The following is a 21348-nucleotide window of genomic DNA, read 5'->3' on the forward strand; positions in this document are numbered from 1 at the left end:
CAGCTGCAGTTGGCTCTCAAACCAACTGTTCTGCATGAAAAAAAAAAAAAAAAAAAAAGCACTCCCACTTGGCATGTGTGCAGAAACAGTGCCATGAGTCAAGTTCCCAACTTGTCTGAAATTCTGTGTCTTCGCAGGTCCCTACAGCTCCTAAAAATAGGGTGTTGTTCTGGGTCACTGAAAAACTGAATAGAGACAGGAAGTGAATGCATGCCATAAGCTGTGCTGGGCTCTCAGAAAAATACCTGCTAAGAAACGCCAGAGGCAGGGTAGAAATTTTTATTGCCTGTGGAATATAAAGTTAAGGTCACGCCACCTACTCTTGGCTTGTGTGCCCACTGGAGGTAGCTGCATGACCGCATATCTTACCCTGTGGCATGGAGAGATCAGTCATGGTAAAAGTGAGGCCCGGAATGTGGGGTGGCTTAGAATGTGGGGTGATGAAATTCCAGGTGCCCTTTCCTTCTGCAGCCTTTACCAGAAGGAACAGAATTTGACACTTAACGTGTTCTCTTGCTTCATGTTGGCAGTGCATAGCCAAGCATCCTACAAATGTGTGCCAAGTGTCAGGACACGGTAATACAGGTGTTCTATATTGCTCCCAAGAACCCAGCCATACCCCTACAGATTTAGTAATGTCACCCTGTGATTTCCAAGAAGTTGATTGAGTCCCTGGGTCCCAGGTAAGGGATATGGCCCAGGGAGGGGGTAGGCAGTAGAAAGAGAGTTTTCAACAAACAGAAACTCAGCTTTGAGCTCCAATCAGGTTTCTGTTTACTTCCCTTTCCCAACACCCCCCTCTGTGGCTTTCTCAGCCTATGCACTATCTGCCACAGATATCTTGAGGGCTCTAAAAATGTGCCCTTTGGTCTGTATATACAGGGAGAAATCATGACTTAAAGCCAAAAAGAAGCACGTGGTGTAGGTGGCCCTGTTTGCCTGGACACAGCTTATAAAACATTTTGTAATCTTTTTACTACAGCTGCTGATCCACAGAGAGAATGCCTGGACTGCTAGGGAATTTAAGCCTTGTTCTTTATCACCACAGATGCATGGTTAGTAGCTGATTGGGATTTCAGTGCAGGAGGCTGCTCTCTGTCCTGTGCTGGGTCCTCTACTTCGCGTGACTGCTTAGCTACCTTGAAGGAGCCCTGGAAAAGCCCAGAAATCACCTGCTTCAGGTGCCTGTTACATTCTTCCTATCCTAAAGGAGGGAGTAGCTACTCCCTCCTGCATAAGGAAGACACTGAACCACAAAAAGAAAAGACACATTGAGCATGCTCCATCGGCTGGTAAAGTATCTATCTTATCTGCTTAAGTCCCATCTCTACCTCCCATCCCAGTTAGAGAGGTATCAGGTGACCCCCCCCCAAATGTCTGCTTTGCCACACCCACCCATATCAGAACCTCTGTTTGGAATTGCTCCTGAAAATTCCTGCAGCCTCTTATCAGTCAAGCAGGCCTAATCTCCATCAAGACTTGCCCCAGGCCACAGCAGAGGAAGCTCCAGAATGCAGAATTGCTTGATGTCCAAAGTGGAACTGGACAGCGGCTTGGATATGCCATTGGGGTTGAACATCAACTGTCTGACACCCCTTTGGAATTCACAAATGGTAAATGTCATATTGTGCACAGGAAGCCAGGGAATCCATGTAAAAGGGCTGAATGAAATGTGTCAGAATGTGACCTTAGTTATTAGCAACAAAATGCACATTCTGACGCTAAACAGACTACAAAAGCAGGCAAACCCATTGCAACAGCCACTCTGCTAAGCAATAAAATACAATGCTGAGTACAGAGAAGATAAATGAGAGGAAGCTATAGGCTGTGCAACATCAAAGAAAGCCAGTTCCTTCTTCAAGATTGCCATTAGCTTTGCTCAGAGTAAGCTGAGATACCCCAGGATTCCCTGGCTTGAATAAGCAGATGAGGTTACATGGAAATAATCCACATTCCACTTCATGCATGCCCTGCCTGCTCCGGATGAATGTCAGGGTCCTGGAAAGGATCCATGTTTATTTCTAGAAACATTAGGGATGAGTAAAACTGGTCCCAACAAGTGTATTCTGGGCTTTCCCAGACCTCCAGCTTTCAAAGTCACACCTAGAGCAGTGGGACCTCTGTTCCCATGGGCTGTGAACCCAACCAAAGGCATCTCTTCCCCTTTGTCTTGGAACTCTTAGTCAAACCGTCCTTGGGGAGCTGACTCCACTGGTCCTCATCCCCATAGCCCTCAGGAAGAGCTGAACCAGGGACACACAAAGCACTGCACACTGTATGTCATTGAGTGTAAGGATCATCTTGCACCCAGTGACCAAAGCTTTCTTACACATCCAGCTAGTGTCCAGTAGTTTCTTCCCCAACAGCATCCCTAGTTATCTTGTAAAGATAGCAAGTGGCCAGATCCATGTATCCCAACCTAGACTTAAGCTGAGTTCTCCATTTCAAAAAGAATTGGATATTTTTTTTTCTGTCTTAAAATTGCCCCATGAGGTATGACATGCACAAAGCCCCAGGCCCTTTCCATCAGGGCAGAAGACATGAATGATATTCCTGGTGCATGCCTATGTTGTTACACTAGGCTGAGAATTAAATTATTCTAAATCATGCTAGCTAAAAAAAACCAATTACTATAGAATTCATTTTAAAAGAATCTATTAACTACAAAGAAAACAATACTGATATGCCTATAAGGTTGTCCCCATGCTCTTGCAGAAATGCCCATGAAGGGATAGAAGAGGTTTGGGGGTTTTTTGTTTCTGTTTTTAACTTGTTTGTTTGGAGACAGTGTCTATGTAGCCCATAATTCTTCTGCCTCAGCCTCCTGGGTATTTAAATTACAGGTATATAGCACTACATCACAGTCTTAAGATAAAAATTCTCCTTAGAAGAATCATTTTGTGTCTAGGACACAAACTATACTTACTGAGATTCACTGGGGAAAAATCTATGCTTCTGCAGGACTCATACTGGCCAAGGGTAAAGACCCCAGGATTGGATTGGGGACCTGTAGTTGACAGTGCTGTTCAGACAGGACTGCACAGGAGCCTAAGACTAAAATACAACAGCCCTGAGTGATGCCAAACGTTTGCAATCAATAGGGAAAATGCATTGCAAGAAGAGCTGGGCTTTTTCAAATGGCAGCTGCAGCTATTGGTACATCACACCCTGTCCACCTGGACTTGGAGGAGATGGGCACTAACTTCCTTGAAAACACACAGAATTGTGGGTAGGGACATTCGTGGTAACAGATAAACCCCAAACGGGGTGCTGACTGTGCCTGAAGACAAAGCTTGTTAGCTTGCTGACTGAGGAGAATTCACTTGCTCTGAAGCCAATTTTGGAGCATGGATGGGCCCATCTTTAGCTGTCATATAACATCTAGTGTCCAGCCAGGAACTCACCCCTGAATCCTAACCCTTCCCCCATGTTCTCATCAGGTCTGCTCCCCAAGCTAAAACAAAGAAGTACAAGAGAGTGTCAGTAAGATAGTTTTGTGGGTAAAAGTGTTTGCTGCTAAGTTTGGCAGCCTGAGGTCAGTCTCCAGGATCCACATGAGGGGAAGAGAGAAGCAACTCCCTCAAAGTTGTCTATGGCACACTCACTGTGACACATTTATACATGTACACACAGTAAATAAAAAAGAAAAAGGCACAGGCACTACACACATACACAGACACACACACAAAACAAACATACTCTCTCTCTCTCTCTCTCTCTCTCTCTCTCTCACACACACACACACACACACACACACACACACACACACACAATTTTGTAAACCCTCCAAGGAAAAAGCACTCCAATACCAGGCTTAGGTGCCACAGGGAGCATCAGAACCACACTTGTAGTCAGCGGTCTGATTTCCTTTTGGCTTCAGAGAAATCATGGTCTTGTCCTGGGAGATGGTATGGCTGAGAATCAGCTGATGGGTGGCATTCTTCCTTATGCCCTACCAAGCCCTGCCCACAGAGGGCGCTAGCAGGAGACTGCATGATTAGAGGGGATGGGGGGGGGGCTCACTATCAGCTTTCTGATGGGTCCTACTGTCCCTTTCCACCTCTGGCAGCTTCCCCACAGATCCCTTTCTGTCAGCCAGGCAATGGCAATGCCTTCTAGCGTTTTAATCTAATTTTTGAGTTTTTAACATTCACTGACCCAGACTCACAGATGTCTTTCATTGACAGCAGGGGAACAGAGACCCCTTCTCAGAGGTGGAGATAGGACCCTGCAAGGGGTTCTCCTCAGCACTGAGTCGGCAGTACAAGCTGGACAAAACCCACTCCCCCACGTCGGAAACGCTGAGCTTCACAGCACATCTCCCTTCTGCAGGCGTCTAACTCCCAATAACTCCAGGGAGAGGGCGGGTCCCCACAGGGGCTACCTCTGTTGAAAACTGGATTCTAATACCTTTCTGCCCTCTTTAGCCACTAGGTTAAATGAAGTCACTGCTGTGGTTTCTGTCTGCTGCCTGGATGTGAACAAACACTTATGCAGTCGGGCCTTCAGCAGCTACAGCTGCCTCACCTAAACAAACTCCAGTGTTGAGGCTGGCATCTACCCACCCACCCACAGCCCACTTTCTGACAAGGTCTCTGTCTGCCAGCCTATGTATAAACAGGAACAAGTACAAGTTTCAAGGACACGGATGTAATTTGTAGCAAATGGTGTGTAACTGCTGTACATTCTCAGGGGGTGGCTGCAGGGCTCTTTGCTAAACTTTGGCATTCGTCTCCTTGCTGGGCTGTAGTAAACCATATGGGAGCTTCCACATTGCAGGCCTCCTGGAGAAAATAATCTTGTTATAGTTTGATGTGGGACCCTCTCTGATTTCCATTTGTGATTGTGTAGGTTCTAGGATAACTGTGGGAATATTTGTTGCAGAGCAAAGTTCCCAAGGGGATAGCCTGGCTTCTGATAGGGCATCCTTCAGCATGAGTTCTGAGGACTTGGAGGACTTCTTCCTTTTCAGTTGCATGAAACTAGGTTTGCTCAACCTCGTTGGTTTGCGGTTTTCCTCAGCAGCATGCATGCACTCCAGCTCTCGGACTAGGCTTTTGTCAATGAGTCGACTCACTGCTGGGGCGGTATATGTGACATAGGCTGGCCAAGGGTTGTGACTTTCAAGCAGTGTCAGAGGGAGTCCGATGTTTTCTGTGAGTTCCACTAGAAAAGAAACAGTGGTTTAGGAGTGTTGGCATGCTCAGTGATTTGTTTCATCAAAGAATTCCAGAGGTCTGGGACCACAAGACTTCCCCCCTCCCCGCCTTTATCTAGTGGGAGTAAAACCCAATCTAAATGGTATTCTATAGACTACATCAATTAAAGTACAGCAGAATACTACTAAAGAGAGAGACATGGGTTGAGCAAACTTGCTTTCGAATGCTTTTATCCAGTTGTTGGTTTAAGCCCTAAATGCCATTGTCCTCAACTAAATGCTTAGAGATCTGTTGAAGTAATGTAATATAGTGACCTCTGAGTGTTCACAGAGCTTCATACCAGGCCCCCCCCCACAATGACCAAACTCCATATGTGTTTAAGCTTCTTATTTAGAAAATGCTATCTACTGAACATGGAGGTACATACTTGCGAAATTAATACTCAGGAGGCTGAGACAGGTGAATGACATTTTTGAGGACAGACTGAGCCACATAGACAAACTATCTTTGACTTTTTTTCCAGTAGGAACAACAAGATGTAGTATTTTCACAGAACATAAGTAGTCTAAGCAGAACGTTAAGGATATGTTACAGCTTGGAAAAATGTAGCTTAGAGGACTAGAGTTTCCTGATAGAATGTTAGAATGTTCACCTCAAATGCATGAGGTCAATGTTTGAGACCCAGCACTGCTTTAAAAAAAATGTTAGCTTGGTGTGGCAGCTTAGGCCTTTAACTCCTGAACTTAGTGGAGACAAGAAGATCAGGAGTTTGAGGCCAGACTGAGTTTCATGAGGCACTGTCAAAACAAGACAAAGAAGAGAGAGGGGGGGAGGGAGGGGGAGGGAGGACTAGAGGGGGGAGGGAGGGAGGGAGGGAGGGAGGGAGGAAGGAAGGAAGGAAGGAAGGAAGGAAGGAAGGAAGGAAGGAAGGAAGGAAGGAAGGAAGGAAGACAACAGAAACAACAGCAAATTGGTTTAGATCTTGGAGCTCTTGGAGCATTACCTGCTCTACCTGAAAAAGGATGAACCCTAAACTAGTGACTCACCCTTTCTGAACTATGTTGCCTCATTAGAGGCTTTGCCTGGTTAGAATGAGACCACTTCCCAAAGGCTTCCTTGCAGATTAGCAGTAACTCTGCCAAACCCTTAGAAGTCCATGACAGGCAGTAATCATTAAAGGGCAGCTATTACCTTCCAGCTGTGTGTCTGGATGAGTACTGTGTCTTATCCTTAGTGTATCTTATATTGGAGACACTCTCCCTATTTAACAGAGGATGGCACTGAGGCTGTTTGTACACCTTACTAATGGTAGGTCTGACCTCAAGGGTAACACTCTCCTCCCTGTGGCTGCTGCCCAGAAGTTCTGGTGTTTTTGACTGTGCTGGGAGCTTTGTTGAGAATTCTACCCACCGGTTTGCTTGCTAGTTCTTTAGCAGGTACCAAGTCATGGGCAGGGCAGATCTTCCTTCTCACATCTTGGCTGCACTCTGTGTACCAGAAAAGACAAGCACCTCCCCTGCATCTGCCTCTGCCCCATTTCCCCTGGTGGTGCATCCCTTTCCCTGGTTTTTTAGGTTATTTCAGTGGGTGCTTGGGAGGCAGAAGAATTAAATTTATCTTGCCATCTCTAACCTGAGTTCAGAAAACAAACAACATGGTAATTGATAGGAGAAATAGCTCCCAGCCCTTGTGTTACTCTCCGTAATTTCCAGTTATCTGAAAATATTAAGCAGAAAAGTCCAGGAATAAAGAATTCATTCATTTTTACAATAAAGCATTATACTTTCCTATTTTTACTAGTTATTATTGCTAGTTTCAGTGAGCCTAATTTGTAGATCTCATCATGGGTACTCGTACATAGAAGAAAACATAGTAGATAAGAAGTTTAGTGCTTTAGACTATTTTAGACACTCATAGGTATCATGGAACACATCCCCTGAGGAACTACTATACACAGCTAGTCCCTTGCTGCCTTGGGAACATTGAGAAGCTGGAGTTTGTCTGGGAACAGATCTATCAGTAAAGAATGTGCTGCAAAAGGTTCCAAATCCCTGCCATGACCATGTATTCCACCGCCTGAGGAACACACCTTCCATCACTAAGAAAGACTTATGGAGGCTCCAAGTACAGACATGGATGTGGCCTCCTTTCCAGCCCTTCCTTGTATGCTCAAAGTGCAAAGATCTTGCAGGTTGGACATCCACATAACCATGTCAGAAGCAGAGCAAGCAGCAGCCATGGCAAACATGTTGTGTTTTCTACCAGCTCAGAAGTAGATGCCCAGCCCACCCCACCCGCCCCGCCCATCCCCTAGCTCCTCCTGTATTCTTCTGCCCCAGTTCTCTCTCATTGTTAAAGTCTTCCTCCTATCACAGGTCCAAACAGCTTTGGGGAAATGTGAAAGCCAGGGCCTCCTCAAGCTGACCTGACAAGTGATCAGTAGCTATCCTGAGGATCCTATGTCCTGTGATTGGGCCCTTCAGAGAGAGCTGGGTGAGTTCGAGTGTCTGCTAGTGTGGCCCTGCCCCAGCTCTTTAGGTTGCCATGACCAGTTCTTCAGGAGTCCTGCTTTCAGATCCCCTGGCTTTACAGTGTGAGCACTGACCAGTCTTGGAGAGTCCAGATCTTGTTCCTACAAGTATGACAGTGCCCCGCCCTCTGTCTTATTCTTCCCAGCCTGCAGCTGGGTCAGAAGTGGCCGAGGTGGTCAGGCAGCTGCCAGGAGACTCCTAGAGGGGCCCCAAGAAGGGGCAGAAATCAGAAAGCCTTAATGTTCTGTGTGCTCATGAAGACGGAAGATTTGGTAGGCACGATGGCCATTGTTCTCAACCTAACAGGTCCATCTACCTTATAGAGGTTTTCCAAGCAAGCAGATGCTAGAGATCAAATTCAGGTCCTCACACTACACATGGCTAGCACTCTATTGACTGAGCCATCCCTCCTCTGCCACAAGAATTCATTATTTATTACTCAGTTTTTCCATCTCTATGGCCTTTAAGTATTTGAAAGGGTCATGGAGCCTCTCAGCCCTCACCTGCCAAAGTCCTGAAAACAAGCTGCAGATGACTGTTAATGAGTTCCCAGGAGATGCTGATGTTTTGGGCACCACAGCCTGAGAACTCTTGGTTCAGGGGCAGTGCTTCCCAAATCTAAAAATTCCTTCAATTGCCTGCAGAGCCTGTGGCTGTGCCTTACTCCCAGATGCTTCAATTCAGTGGATCTGTGTGGAGGATCTGAGAATTTGCTTCCCCAGATTCCATGCTCTTGATGCATGGACCACACTGAGTAGCAGTAGCACCCTATCCCCAGCATGCCAACTTGTTCACGTGTGGGCCTCCCACCTCTAATGTAGGAAATGTCCACGTTTCCACACCTTTTGTTCTCCCCATCAAGAACTATTGTGGGAGTTGAATATGTCATTAACAGAAACTTTAAGCTCTGATGTTTTTATAAAGTAAATTATTCATAAATTTCATCATTGTATTCAAAACACCTACAAATGATGGCATCTTGGAGATTTGGTCACACTAAAAAGAAAAAAAAAAGTCAAAGGAGGGAAGAGAAAAGCCAGTTTTTGTCAAAGCTTTTAGATCCAGGTCTTACAGGATTCTCCACTGAGTTTCAGAGGCAATATTCCACAGCAAGACATTTTAAAATTCAGTATCAATATAGCTTTTTGAGGCTACAGAACAAATAATGCACAAATTGTCCTCTAACCTAAAAAAGAGATACTTGGGATAATTTTAAACTAAAATTTAAGGCATCTTAGTTTTCCTTCTAAGAGCAGCCACAGGCTCTCAAACTTTAAGGTCATCCATTCCAAGTTCCCTCAAACAGAGTATCCAAGTGGCCACCGAGATCTTGCCTGTCCACCATCAGTGAAAGGGGACTCAGCATACCACACACGTTTGTAGAGCTATTAGAAATCTTGTCCCCTCTCCCCAACATGGTGTCAGATGGTGGAAAGGCACTTGTAGATGATAATATTTAGGGGACTGGGGATAATTCCTTTCACCATTGCTTTTAAATTTCTGATTAACAAATCTGAAGCAACCATGGAGCCGGGTTCCTAGTGGACCCTGTTCTAGCACCACTGTGCCATGTGCAACCCAATGCCTCGAATGCTATCCCACTGGGCTTCTAAACCACCATCCAGAATGAGTGGCTTGTGGATAACACTGTCGAACGGTAGGTTTTTCTCATACCTGTTGCAACAGGGACTGTGGAAACTTGAGAAAACAGATGATTGAGACAGTCTCAAAAATGCATGGAGAGGGCTTGTTTGTTGAAAATAACAAGAGACAAATAGTTGACATAAGTCTGAAGACAAACTGTGGCCTTTCACGGTTTCCTTCGAGTCCAGCACAAAGGCTCTATTTTGTCTCCCTGTAAATGGAATGCAAAGCCACGGTCTCCAGACAGAAACGGCATTGATGCAGGGATGGTAAGCCACGCTAAAGTAGCTTTCTTGTTTCTCCCACAAGCACCAAGGTCCATGCTGAAGCAACTGGGTGTCCAGGGCAAGCTCTCCCCAGGCCCCACCCAGTTTCTCATCACAACATCTTTAGAGTCTAGTCTGAGATACTAAGTTTAGACGCAAAGGAGTGACACTGCCCTGGAATGTGGCGTAACCATGGCAAGGATGTGTTCCTTAGATTGTTAGGGCCTCTGTTGTTACTTATCGAAGGAAAACAGAAGTGAATTCCTGCCCTGCTCCTCTTAGGGAGTGTCTCCATTAGGGCTTCTATTGCTGTGATGAAACACCATGACCAAATAGCAAGTTAGGGAGGAAGGGCTTATTTGGTTTACACTTCCATATCACTGTTCATCACTGAAGGAAGTCAGGACAGGAACCCAAGCAGGGCAGAAACCTGGAGGCAGGAGCTGATGCAGAGGCCATGAAGGAGTGCTGCTTACTGGCTTGCTCCCCATGGTTTTCTCAGCCTTCTTTCTTATAGAACCTAGGGGTGGCCCCATTCACAATAGCCTGGGCCCTCTCCCATCAGTCACTAATTAAGAAAATGTCCTACAGCTGAGTCTTGTGGAGGCATCTTCTCAATTGAGCTCCTAGAATGATCTGAAAGGATTCCAGCATGTGTTGAGTTGACCTAAGACTAGTCAGCACAGGGAGACCTAGTTGTCTTAAGGAGATGTCTGGATAGTAAAGAGCTTCTAAACCAGAACAATTCAGATTTTGCTGCTCATCAGGAGTGCTGCAGATTTTTAAAACTATGGTGCTGACTCTCAAACCTTGTGCTTTGCCTGGAATGAGAGGCAGAGCAGGAATTAAAGCTTCCCAGAAGGGCAAACGGACTTGAGGAGGCTGGATGCGATCAATGCACTGTTGGATACTTGTATTGAAATATGCCATCGAACCCCATTATTATGCACAAATAATGAACATGTTGTGTGTATTACAAGTTAACCAGAACATTTTAAGAGCGTTAGCTTTAACTGTAAACTTGACACAGCCTGGAGTCATCTGAGGGGATAGCCTAGATCCAGGATGGGGATGGGTGTTGTCTTAACTGTAAACTGGTATAGGAGGGGAGCCAGCCCACTGAGAGCAGTGTCGTCACTGGGAAGGCGGTCTTGGGCTAGGAAAGAAAGCTAGCTAAGCATGATCATATGAGCCAGCCAGCAAACACTCCTCTGTGGTTCCTGCTTCCCTCCATGATGGATGTGTAAGCCAAATAAAGACTTTAGCTTTTGATCAAAGTATTTTCTCACAGCAACAGTGAACACCAGGTGACTCCAACACACAGTATGGCTTATGACTGAACACTTGAGAATCTATCCCCTAAACACTGACAATTTGTAAGGTGATATTAACTACCCAGAGACAGGACACAGGACCAGAAGGTTGTCTATGTCACTGCCAGTTTTCTCTCTGTGTTTACTTGCTGTGTGCCGTATCTCAGTGTCCTTTCAAACATTTAATGGGACCATGGTGCATTTCCACAACCACATGACAATGGTGGATGGACTTAGATCAAAGGCAGAAGCAAGCCAGTGGCTTAATAGCACTGCAAATGAGGAACCAGCAGTGTGGATGGGATTCTCCAAAACTGATTACCTCACTCTCTGTCTGCCACAAGCTGTGCCCTTATCTCAGGAAGCCATCTTACAAAAGGATTTTGTGGTTCCAGGCAGGATTAATGGATTAGGACACTGATACAAGTCAACTCCACTCAGGCTTTTTGCCTGATGCTGTAAGACAGTGCATACTCACGAGTGAGATGCTAGCTCCACTTGATGATGCCAACATTGTGTCCCATAGGATGTAAGACTCTCTCCACATGTCAACAGGCACTGTTTAAGAAGAAAGGCACTGGGGGAGTCCAGGGCAAGGGCCACCCATACAGCCATATAGGTTATTTAGCCTGAGCATTACCATTTAGAGGGTCTATTTTAAACAAGATTGCAGGCATATTGCCAGCCAAGTTTGTTTAAATACCACAGTAAATACCTTCCCAGCAGTATTTCTCAGTGCTTGTTATATGTTGACTTGCTTTGTAGCCTTTCAAGAGGCAGAGTGAACAGGCAGAATAATCCTTGACATGTTGATCATTCATTTGTTTGGCAGGGAATCTCATGGAACTGGGAATCAGTGAAACATTCATGCCGATTTGCAAGCAACGCCCTTCCCCAGCCTTTGGGACTGCGTGCCTCAGGGAATGCTACAGTGTAAGAACACAGGAGGGTAAAGATGCTCGGGCACAGCTGGCTCTGTCCTAACTATAGCCTTCAGAAATCCTCTCTGAAACCCACGAAACTATCCAGATGTAGAGGGGCAAGCAAGCCAACATGAGGGCCTGGTGTTTCTCTCATCAGACTCATCTCTCTCTTTCCGGCTGCTGTCTGCGTGCTTATCTTGCTGGGCTCATTTGCACCCTCTCTCCCAGTGCTGTCCCTGAGAATCTTGTCCTTCTTGCAAGAAGACTTGCATTCTCTCAGAGGCCTGGTGCAAAGGCTCATTTCCCTTCTGCATTTATCTTCCTCAGCTATCCATTTCCTTTCCTGCCCCGGTCCTTTTTCTGCTGTCTGGCCACTCCCCAGTTACTTTTGGCAGAGGAGAAAGCTGCCATGGAGAGCAGAAAGAAGTGTCTTGGAAAGCCAATCTGTGACGTGCACCAGGGCGGGAATCAACTCAGTGCAGTGCATGCGTCCAGGGAATGGTCTCCAGCCAGAGTGACCTTCGGGGAGCTCACCATGCTCTCCTGTGAAGAACAAGGGCCTTGCAGAGTCTCTGCATTTCACATCTGGAGGAAATACTGACACATACCAGACCAGCTTCTGCCTTATCACTGCTCTCCCTGCTTTCTCACCTGCCCTGGTCCCATAAATACCCCCTACCAACCCTGATGGGCCCTGGAGGAGGGGCATACAGGTGAGTCGCTAGACATGCTGAGGAGTACCAGGAACCCTGGAACTATGGAGACAGAGGGGTGGGGAGGGACAAATTGGTCTTTCAGGAAAGGAAAGCATTGTCTGTTCCTCTCCCTATGTGACAGTGCATAGTCACCTTTTCTTCCTCAGCACCCTACATACACTCTCAAGAAGAGAAATAAGCCTTAACCGAGCTCTCTTAAGGGCCAACTTGCAAGTGGCCGCCCACTTAGACAATGCTAAGTTCTGAAATGAACCTCTTTTGGGGAAACCAAGGATCACTACTCCATCTGGGATATTGCCATGCAAGTCCAAGCAGAGCTGCCCATCTTCTAATACCAGACTGGCATTACTGGATCTGACCTACCATGTGTGGGAGGAGCTATGTTTCTGGCTAATACTGCTATACAGTACACATGTTCTCTAACGATTAATGTCATAACTTGCAGGTGCTTTGTTCCCAAGCATGGAAACAGTCTATGCATATGCAGACACAGTGCTTAATCATTTCACTGAATCAACAATGCACTTCAAATACTGTGCTGAACAGCATAGGTCCTATACTCTCTTAGAGCCCCAGAGCCATAGTGCTTTCATGCAGTCACCTCTTGCTCTGGTGTCTGCCCCTCTCCTTGTCCAGGATCTGTAAAGCAACCGTACTTCTAAGAGATCAAACAAGACTAATATATGTCATCCATGTCATCAGAAAGAAAAGTAGAGAAAAGTCTTGTACATAAGTCTAGACATATCCCATCAGGCAGTCTGCAGACAGATACAGAGCAGATACAGCACAAACTGCTCATACCACTATGAGGAAAACAGAACAGCTTGGAAGGGTGAAGTATAATAGGGAAGGAAAACTGATTCTGCAGAATCATGAAGGACAAGGCTAGTGATAGCCAGATCTTGGTCTTAATGCAGCCCTGATATTTCTCTCTTCTCTGCTCAGGATACATTCCTCCCATGGATAGACCATGGCTGTATCCAAATGATCTGTTTTCTGCACAGGAACTTTTATACTGAACAGATAGAAGCAACACTCCCCAAATTCCCCACTGCAATAAGTTCTGAGCATTGCACAGCTCTCAGGAATAACCATGAACATTAATTTTATGTTTATTCAAGAAATTATCCATCTAACAGTGTTCCATTTGAAAGATGTAAAATGAAGACCTATTAGGCATAAAGCACACATGGGCTGTGTTATCTATACATCAAGTTCCAACTTATATTTCTAGAATAAACCAAACAGGCATGAAAGGACCTTCTCCCACATGGACGTTTAGGGTAGACTTGCACTTTAACCAGCTAGTCAAATAAGAAAGACATGGAGAAACAACCCTAACAACCCATACCCAGGAAACGAAACTTGAAAAGATTTAGGCAGTCTGTGCCGAGACCCCTGTACTGCCTGACAGCTGGCTCCTGAGCAATGGAGCTGTGAAAATGCGTGGCTGCACAATGACTAATCAATCAGAAAGAGGAAGTTCTGCTCCAATTGGAACAATGGGGCATTGTGAACCTAGAGAACGCATGGGGAAACAGCCAGCATTTCCCAGGGCTGATCTCAATCAGCAGCCCAGGCAACCTCCTCTCAAATGCTTAGAGATTAGGAATGGCGGCCAGGAACTCAGACTAGGGAGAGAGTTGATTGGCACTTGAGACTCTTCTAGAAGCAAAGAATTAAGGCAATGACTCACTCCTTAAGATTCCATTATTCTTCTGTTATTGACAGATGGGTCCCAGTTCATACCAGAATGTGATAAAAGACTATATCACAACATGCACTCAACTCTCAGGTCACAGGTGACTCCAAATTATGATTGATTCAAACTCCCAATTGAACAACAATCCAAATTGTCATACTTAAAAATATAAGAGTTTGTGTGCCCTTCATGCACACCCAGCAGTAACTGTCACCCTAACACAACTTGCATAATAGAAATTAAACCGAAGGATGGTGGAGCACTTGACAAGGAAGACAAACTCAGATTGGGAACCTGAGCATTGTGTAAATTGGGAGATGGAGTGAAGTATGTGGGGCTCAAAGCTATGTATAGACTCTGCCTTGTAAGTACAGTACCATACTACTTTCCATCTGTGGCCTGCCACCATGGCCACTAGAAAACTGTGAACAGGAAGTAGAACAAATTGCCAGCCCCTTAGGAAAGCAATTTGAGACATGTGCCATGGGGAAGATGGCCATCTCTTCACATATGTTTCCCAAATTTAAGTATGTATTTTGTCAAAAGCATTTGTATGTCTTCTTGCAATAGACATTATATGTCTATGTTATGTTATTTGAATAGTTTATTTTTTAAATCTAGCAATCCCAATGCTATCATGCAACTCTGGACCCACCCATTCTTGCATGTATCCTTTTGAGCCTATCACTTTTGCTCAGCCACTATATTGCATTTGTTCATAGTGTTAAAGATTCCTCAGAATTATTTTAGAGGCTACTCGACAATCCATCCAAGGAATGAATCATCATTAATGATGCCTCTGTTTGGGGGAGTTTAAGGTGTTTCCAGTTTTAGCCACTGTGAGCAGTGTCTTTTAAAATGCAGAACTCAGACCCTTTTCTGATTTTATGAGGCTCTGCACAGCTCATGCTGCCCGCTCAAGGTTTCTCCTCTTCAGCAAAGACTTCCATGTGCCAAAGCCACTTCCCCTCCACTGTGAGGTGAGCTCTGTCCTCCTCCCCCTCCTCCTCCCTTATAATCATGGACAAAAATAATGAATAAATAAATAAATAAATAAATAAATAAATAAATAAATAGGTGAGATGTCTGCTTGGTGGACTGTAGGGCCCAGAATTAAGAGCTCCAGGTCTCCTCCTAATTTCAGTGTAGCCCATAATAAGAATAAGAATAGGAGACAAGGTGGATTCTGTGACCGCCACCAAAGCAAGGCAGAGGCCTCCAGGGAAGATCTTCATGCTGGAGTACTGTATGACAAAAGTCCCCAGTTGTCATTCCTGCCACAGAAGGTCAAAGGAGCTGGAAAGAATTGGTTTACCTGGTAACTCCATTTGAAAGCTACAAGTAGAAACATTTATACATACATTCATTCCTTCAACAAGTATGTACTGATGGCTCATCAAGTGCCAAGCACTAAATAGGTAAGAGCTGTAAGCAGGGAAAGAGAATGAGCAAGATCTGATTGTATCACTCTCCTATTTAAAACTCATTATGCAGCTGGCAGTGGTGGCACATGCCTTTAATCCCAGCACTTAGGAGGCAGAGGCAGGAGGATTTCTGTGAGTTCAAGACCAGCCTGGTTTACGTTTACAAGAGCTAGTTCCAGGACATCCTCCAAAGCTGCACAAAGAAACCCTGTCTCAAAACCTCCACCACCACCACCACCACCACCCCAAAAAAACTCTTATTACTGTACTGCCTAAAATATAAAAGGCAAGACTTCTAACTTTGGGATACTGTATCACAGGAAAGTATCCCCATGTTGGTTACTTTTATGTCAACTTGACACAAAGCTAATCACTTGGGAAGAGGAAACCTCAGCTGAAACAACACCTTTACAAGACTGGTCTATAGGCAACTTTGCCTGTGGGGCATTTTCTTGATCAATGATTGATGTGGGAGGGAATTGTCTACTGTGGACAGTGCCAACAACCCCAAGCAGATGGTCCTAGATTATATAAGAAACCAGGATGAGCAAGCAAGCCATGGGGGAGAAAACCAATAAGCAGCATCCTTCCGTGGTCATGCTTCACTTCTTGCCTCCAGGTTTCTGACTTCCCTTGATAATGGACTACAGTCTACAAGATGAAATAAACCCTTTCCTCCCCAAGTTGCTTTTGGTCATAGTGTTTTAGCTCAACAATAGAATCCTTAACTAAGACAATCCCCATCTACAGCCTGTTGTCTGTAGATGGGGATTTGTCTGTACATGCACACATGCATCTGAATATGGGTTAATATATGTAGTTGAATATATGCATGTGCACAAATAGGTACAGTCTTGTGTCCATCTATATAAACACCCATACACAGGGGGCCATTTATATACAAATGTACATGTATGTGCACAAAGACATGTGCTTACACATACACATATATCACACTCTAAATACCCATCACTGTAGGCAAGTGAAATGACCCCAATATGTATAGCACTTAACCACACAATAGTGAGTAATCATCAGGGGTTCAAGGGCTTGGGATTTGCCTGAAGCCATGAATAAACTAATCAAATTGCATCCAAGATCTGGAAAAGTGAGGCTGAGGTTGAGGCTGGGGCCAAAATTGGGGGACACTCCCCATCACCACCATACACACACACACACACACACACACACACACACACACACACACACACGCGCGCGCGCCTGCACACACACACGTATGTGCACACAAGCGAGCACACACACACACCAATTTACAGAAGTTCTGCCTGAAATGTTCTATTGGAAAAAAAAAAAAAAGCAAAGAATGTACCCAGTCTCCTAGCCCCATAACAGAGAGTCTCCTGAGACCATGAAAGGAAGCCCAGGATGCCTCCCACCCCAGCTGCCACCCTAGTCCACAGGTTTCTACCCAAAAGCAGGTTCTTGATCTCTTCTCCTGGGATTCTCAAGTCATTTTCCTTCCTTGATTCTCCTCTGAAGGTCAGGCTGCCAGACTACACAAGCCTTTTCCCCACCAGGTGTTGGTGACTTCTGAGACCTGGCCCCTGGCCTCAGTCACATAACAGTGTTAGCTCCTGGCCCACTGCTATTATTATTAGTAGGGCTTTATGTCAGAGTTCCATGCAAACTTCCAGTCTCATCATTCCTGGAACTACAGACAATCAATGTCTGACTACCTAGCATTCCATCTCCATAGTGTCCTCACTTCCTGCTGTATCCTGTCTAAATGCTATGCTTCCAAATTACTATTCTAGGCAGCCCACCTGTGAGGGCTAATCTGCATTGTCAACCTCGTCAGATTTAGAGTTCGTAAGAAATCACACCTCTGGGTCTATCTAAGGGTGTTTCCAGAAAGGTTTAACTGAGGGAAAACCCATTCTGAACACGGTTAGCACCATGCTGTGAGCTGGAACCCTATGCTAAGTGAAAAGGAGAAAGCAGGCTGATGACAAAATCCATCTCTCTCTGCTTTCTGGCTGTAGATGCAATGTGACAGGCTGTCTTATCCTCCTGCAGCTATGCCTTCTCTGCCGTAGTGGATGGCATCTCTTCTCAGGTCATGAGCTGAAGCAAAACCTTGTCATGTTGCCTTTGTCTGGATAAGAAAGGAACTAATACACCACCTTGCCCCCGTATTTTCATGACAAAGCCCCAGCACCAATTAAGCAAAAGCTGGTCCTTCCTCAAGTGTCCCCCGCATCTCAGCCACTAGACCTGCTGGAAGATGAAGCTGTCTGTCTCCCATGAAATGTGAAAACTGTGAACAGCTGACATTTCTGTGCCGTACTGTGTACCAAGCATACTCTAAACATCTTATGCTAACTAATTAACTCTGACAAAATTCAGTTTTATTCCCATTTCATGGGCAAAGAAATTAGAACCTATGGAGTAACCTGTTCAAGGTCATACAGCTACTAAATGACAGGAACTGGGGTTTACACTCAGGCTATCTGGCTGCCAAAGCCTTCATTATCGCCTCAGTCTCAGAAGCATGTCCCCATGTCCTGTTGCTAGCCCACCCCAGGGCCTCCCTTAACTACTCCTTTCACTTCCTCATTTCCCAAGAAATGGGTTCAAACTCCTGTCATCTGCTTCCCCTCCTCACTCTAAACTAATTCTAGAAAGATCCAAGAATCCACAAGATCCCAGAATGCTCTCATCCCCCTCTAAACTTCCTGCCAACTTCCCACCATGTGTCCCAACCATTCTGCCTTTCTTCCACTAGATGGATGAATCAAAGAATGGCTGTCCTCGTATGCCCCAGGCCTCTACCTTCTTATCTCCCAACACATACTGGCCTTTGGTAGAGCTGAGCACCCTTATACTTTAGAGACTTTCCCCCACTTAGCTTTCATGACAGCAAGCAAGCCACATCTCTTCCCTCATCACTCCGTACCCTCCCCCTCAGTCTCCATTGGTTACTTCTACAGTCTTTCTCCATTTCAACTCCACACATCTCCAACATGACACCAACAGTTATTTGGCTCTATACCTCACCAAATGTCATATAAATCTAAATGCTGAATGTACGTCTGTGTTTGTAGGGCAATCGCATCCAAACCTTTCATTGCCCTGACTCCCCTCCCCCCCTCCAGATCTTGCAAATCCCTGCAAGTACAGAATGAGAAACACAAAGTGGAAAAGAGATGATGTAACTAAGGTGGAAAGATAGTCCTGGAAGAACAGGAAACCCTGACCTCCAATTAAAAGAGCAGTGTCTCCTTCCCTAAAGACCAGGAACTAAGTTGTTTCCAGTTGAGAGCAATCTTCAATTACCAGATTTACAGGAATCTTTCTAGGCACGAATATATACAAGTAGCACACAGCAGAACAGAACTGCTAGCCACATAGAAAATATGTGTGGGTACTATGCCAGGAAATCTGGGAGTCCCGACAAGAGAATTTTTTGTTGGGTCAGAAATCCAACTAAACAACAAAGGTTTTAATGTGTTTCTTTGGCGTGGTTGAGGGATATATCAAATACTTCTAGGATCCAGGAACAAGCCCTTTGCAGTGACATGTGGGTGTCCTCTCCCAGGCAAAGGCTTGACCTTTGAGAGACAGCTCTCTCCCTGATGTTCCAGGGAGCGACTGACCGAATTCACCAGTGGTTCCATTGTGTTAATACCACACATTAAGCAGTCCATTTTCAATAAAGTATAGCACAAAATTAACAGTGTGAGTTCAAAAAAAAAAAAAAAAAAAAGCCGGGAACGTAGCTATCTGGTCAAGAGCAAGATACTTGAAATTCCTAAGCCTTGGGCTCCTTGCCTTTCACACAGAGGCAGTAAGAATACTTGTGGATTGCTGTGGAGATGAATAAGCTAATTCACATTGAGTACTAAACACAGATTTACCCACAGACTAAGGGCCTCTTAGGCTGTTGTCATCATGGTTAATATTCAGGATAGGGCATCTCCTATAGTGCCAATACAACATGATGCAATGCCCAGGCTTGAGAAATTAACAACAAAATTCATCTCACCAAAAAAGAGTCACTGAATAAAATAATAATAATAATAATAATAATAATAATAATAAGAGCCTTCAAGTAGGTATACAAGATGTGCTTAGGAGACCCCTTGACACAACTGATCCACCCATCTTGGCCCACCCAATTTATTTTCAAGGGCCAAGAGCACTGTTTACACCATCTGTCTACCAAACTAACAGTCTCTGGAGCTGATTCCTGAGCTCAGGCAAGTCTGTGTTCACCTGCAGACACATAGAAACACATATGCCCTTAAACACACATAGTTCTGAGCATAGAGTTATGAGTCATGCACATATGCATTCCTGAATATATACACACATGCATATGACTACATACATACACACCTGTGCAAGTCACCAGTCACATCTGTAATACCTGCAATACACCCCACTCATACCTTTGACATTCCTTATCCCATCTGAGACCTGTTTCTCTTCTTGGGTGTCTGTGGCCATAGCCTTTAATTATTTCATAAGGAAAACTGGGGCAAGAAACATCATATTCCTACTGGAAATAATCTTGGACTTAGGCAGAAAAACAATGCAAATAAGGTGGAAAAAAAATGGAAGTCAGGAAAGTGTCCATCTTCCCCTTTTGTCCTAGTAAACTTCAGGTATTGACTTGACCCAGGCTAGGATCACCCGAGGGAGTCTCAACTGAGGAATTACCTGAATGAGATTGGCCTATAGCCATGTCTATGGGGTGTAGTCTTCATTGTTGACTGACATAGGAGGGTTCAGGCCACTATGAGCAGTGCCATCCATGGGCAGGTGTTTCTTCTGGGCTGTATAAGAAACTTAGCTGAGTATGAGCCTGTTAGCAAGCCAGACAACAAGACAGCAAGCCACATTCTCCCATGGTTCCTCCCTCGGGGTCCTTACCTTGAGTTCCTGCCCTGATTTCTCTCAATGATGGGTTGTGACCTAAAAATATAGACCCATTTCCTCCCAAAGTTGCTTTTGACTGGAGTATTTTATAACAGCAACAGAAATGCAAACTAGAATATCTCAAACAACTTTTCTGAGTACTTTTGACCATTTCCTCACTCAAGACAGATAGCATCCTAACTGATGGAATGTGATACTGAGCCACAAAGAGCTAGATTCCTGGCTTTCATGAAGACCAAACCCCTGAGCTACTGGCATGAACTGTATTCTGTAATTTATAACTTCAGTCTGGTTTCATAATAAACAAGAAAGCTACCAACAGTGCTGTCTAGGATGAGGACAAGATGAACTCCAGAGCACACAGAGTAGTGTGTTTTTTCAGAGAGGACAAAGACCACAGGCTGGTGTTGGTGGAGTCTAGGGCTCACTCTGTTTCCCTGGGGTGGAAGCTGAGTGTAATTAGATTGGAAACTCAAAAATATTTACCCATTTAATAAGCTATACCAATGAAGGAAGTCACCTCGCGGGAAGAAAAATGGCAAACAGAGAGTTCATCCCTGTGCTTCTCATAGCCTGTAGCTTAGGAGACATGCTAGACAGCAGAACACACACACAAATACATAGAGAGCACATACACACCTACACACCACACATATACCTACGTACGTACGTACACACATACGTACACACACACTGAGTAAAACTTCAACCTCAAAGGGAAGTTCAGTGCACGGGGATAAATAGAGACTCAACAGCAACTGGGCCATA

General features: G+C 45.0%; 1 protein-coding gene across 1 annotated transcript in view; it reads right to left on the reverse strand.

The window, feature by feature from the left end:
• Nucleotides 1–4581: 4581 nt before the first annotated feature.
• Cdrt4 (CMT1A duplicated region transcript 4) overlaps nucleotides 4582–21348 on the reverse strand; it is a 36616-nt gene continuing 19849 nt past the window's right edge. The window contains exon 2 of the mRNA XM_051180397.1: nucleotides 4582–5166. Within this exon, the coding sequence (XP_051036354.1) occupies nucleotides 4715–5166 (452 nt within the window). The 3' untranslated portion in view covers nucleotides 4582–4714. The remainder of the gene's footprint in view (nucleotides 5167–21348) is intronic.

Source organism: Phodopus roborovskii, unplaced genomic scaffold, assembly GCF_943737965.1.
Source record: "Phodopus roborovskii unplaced genomic scaffold, PHOROB, whole genome shotgun sequence".
NCBI lineage: Eukaryota > Metazoa > Chordata > Mammalia > Rodentia > Cricetidae > Phodopus > Phodopus roborovskii.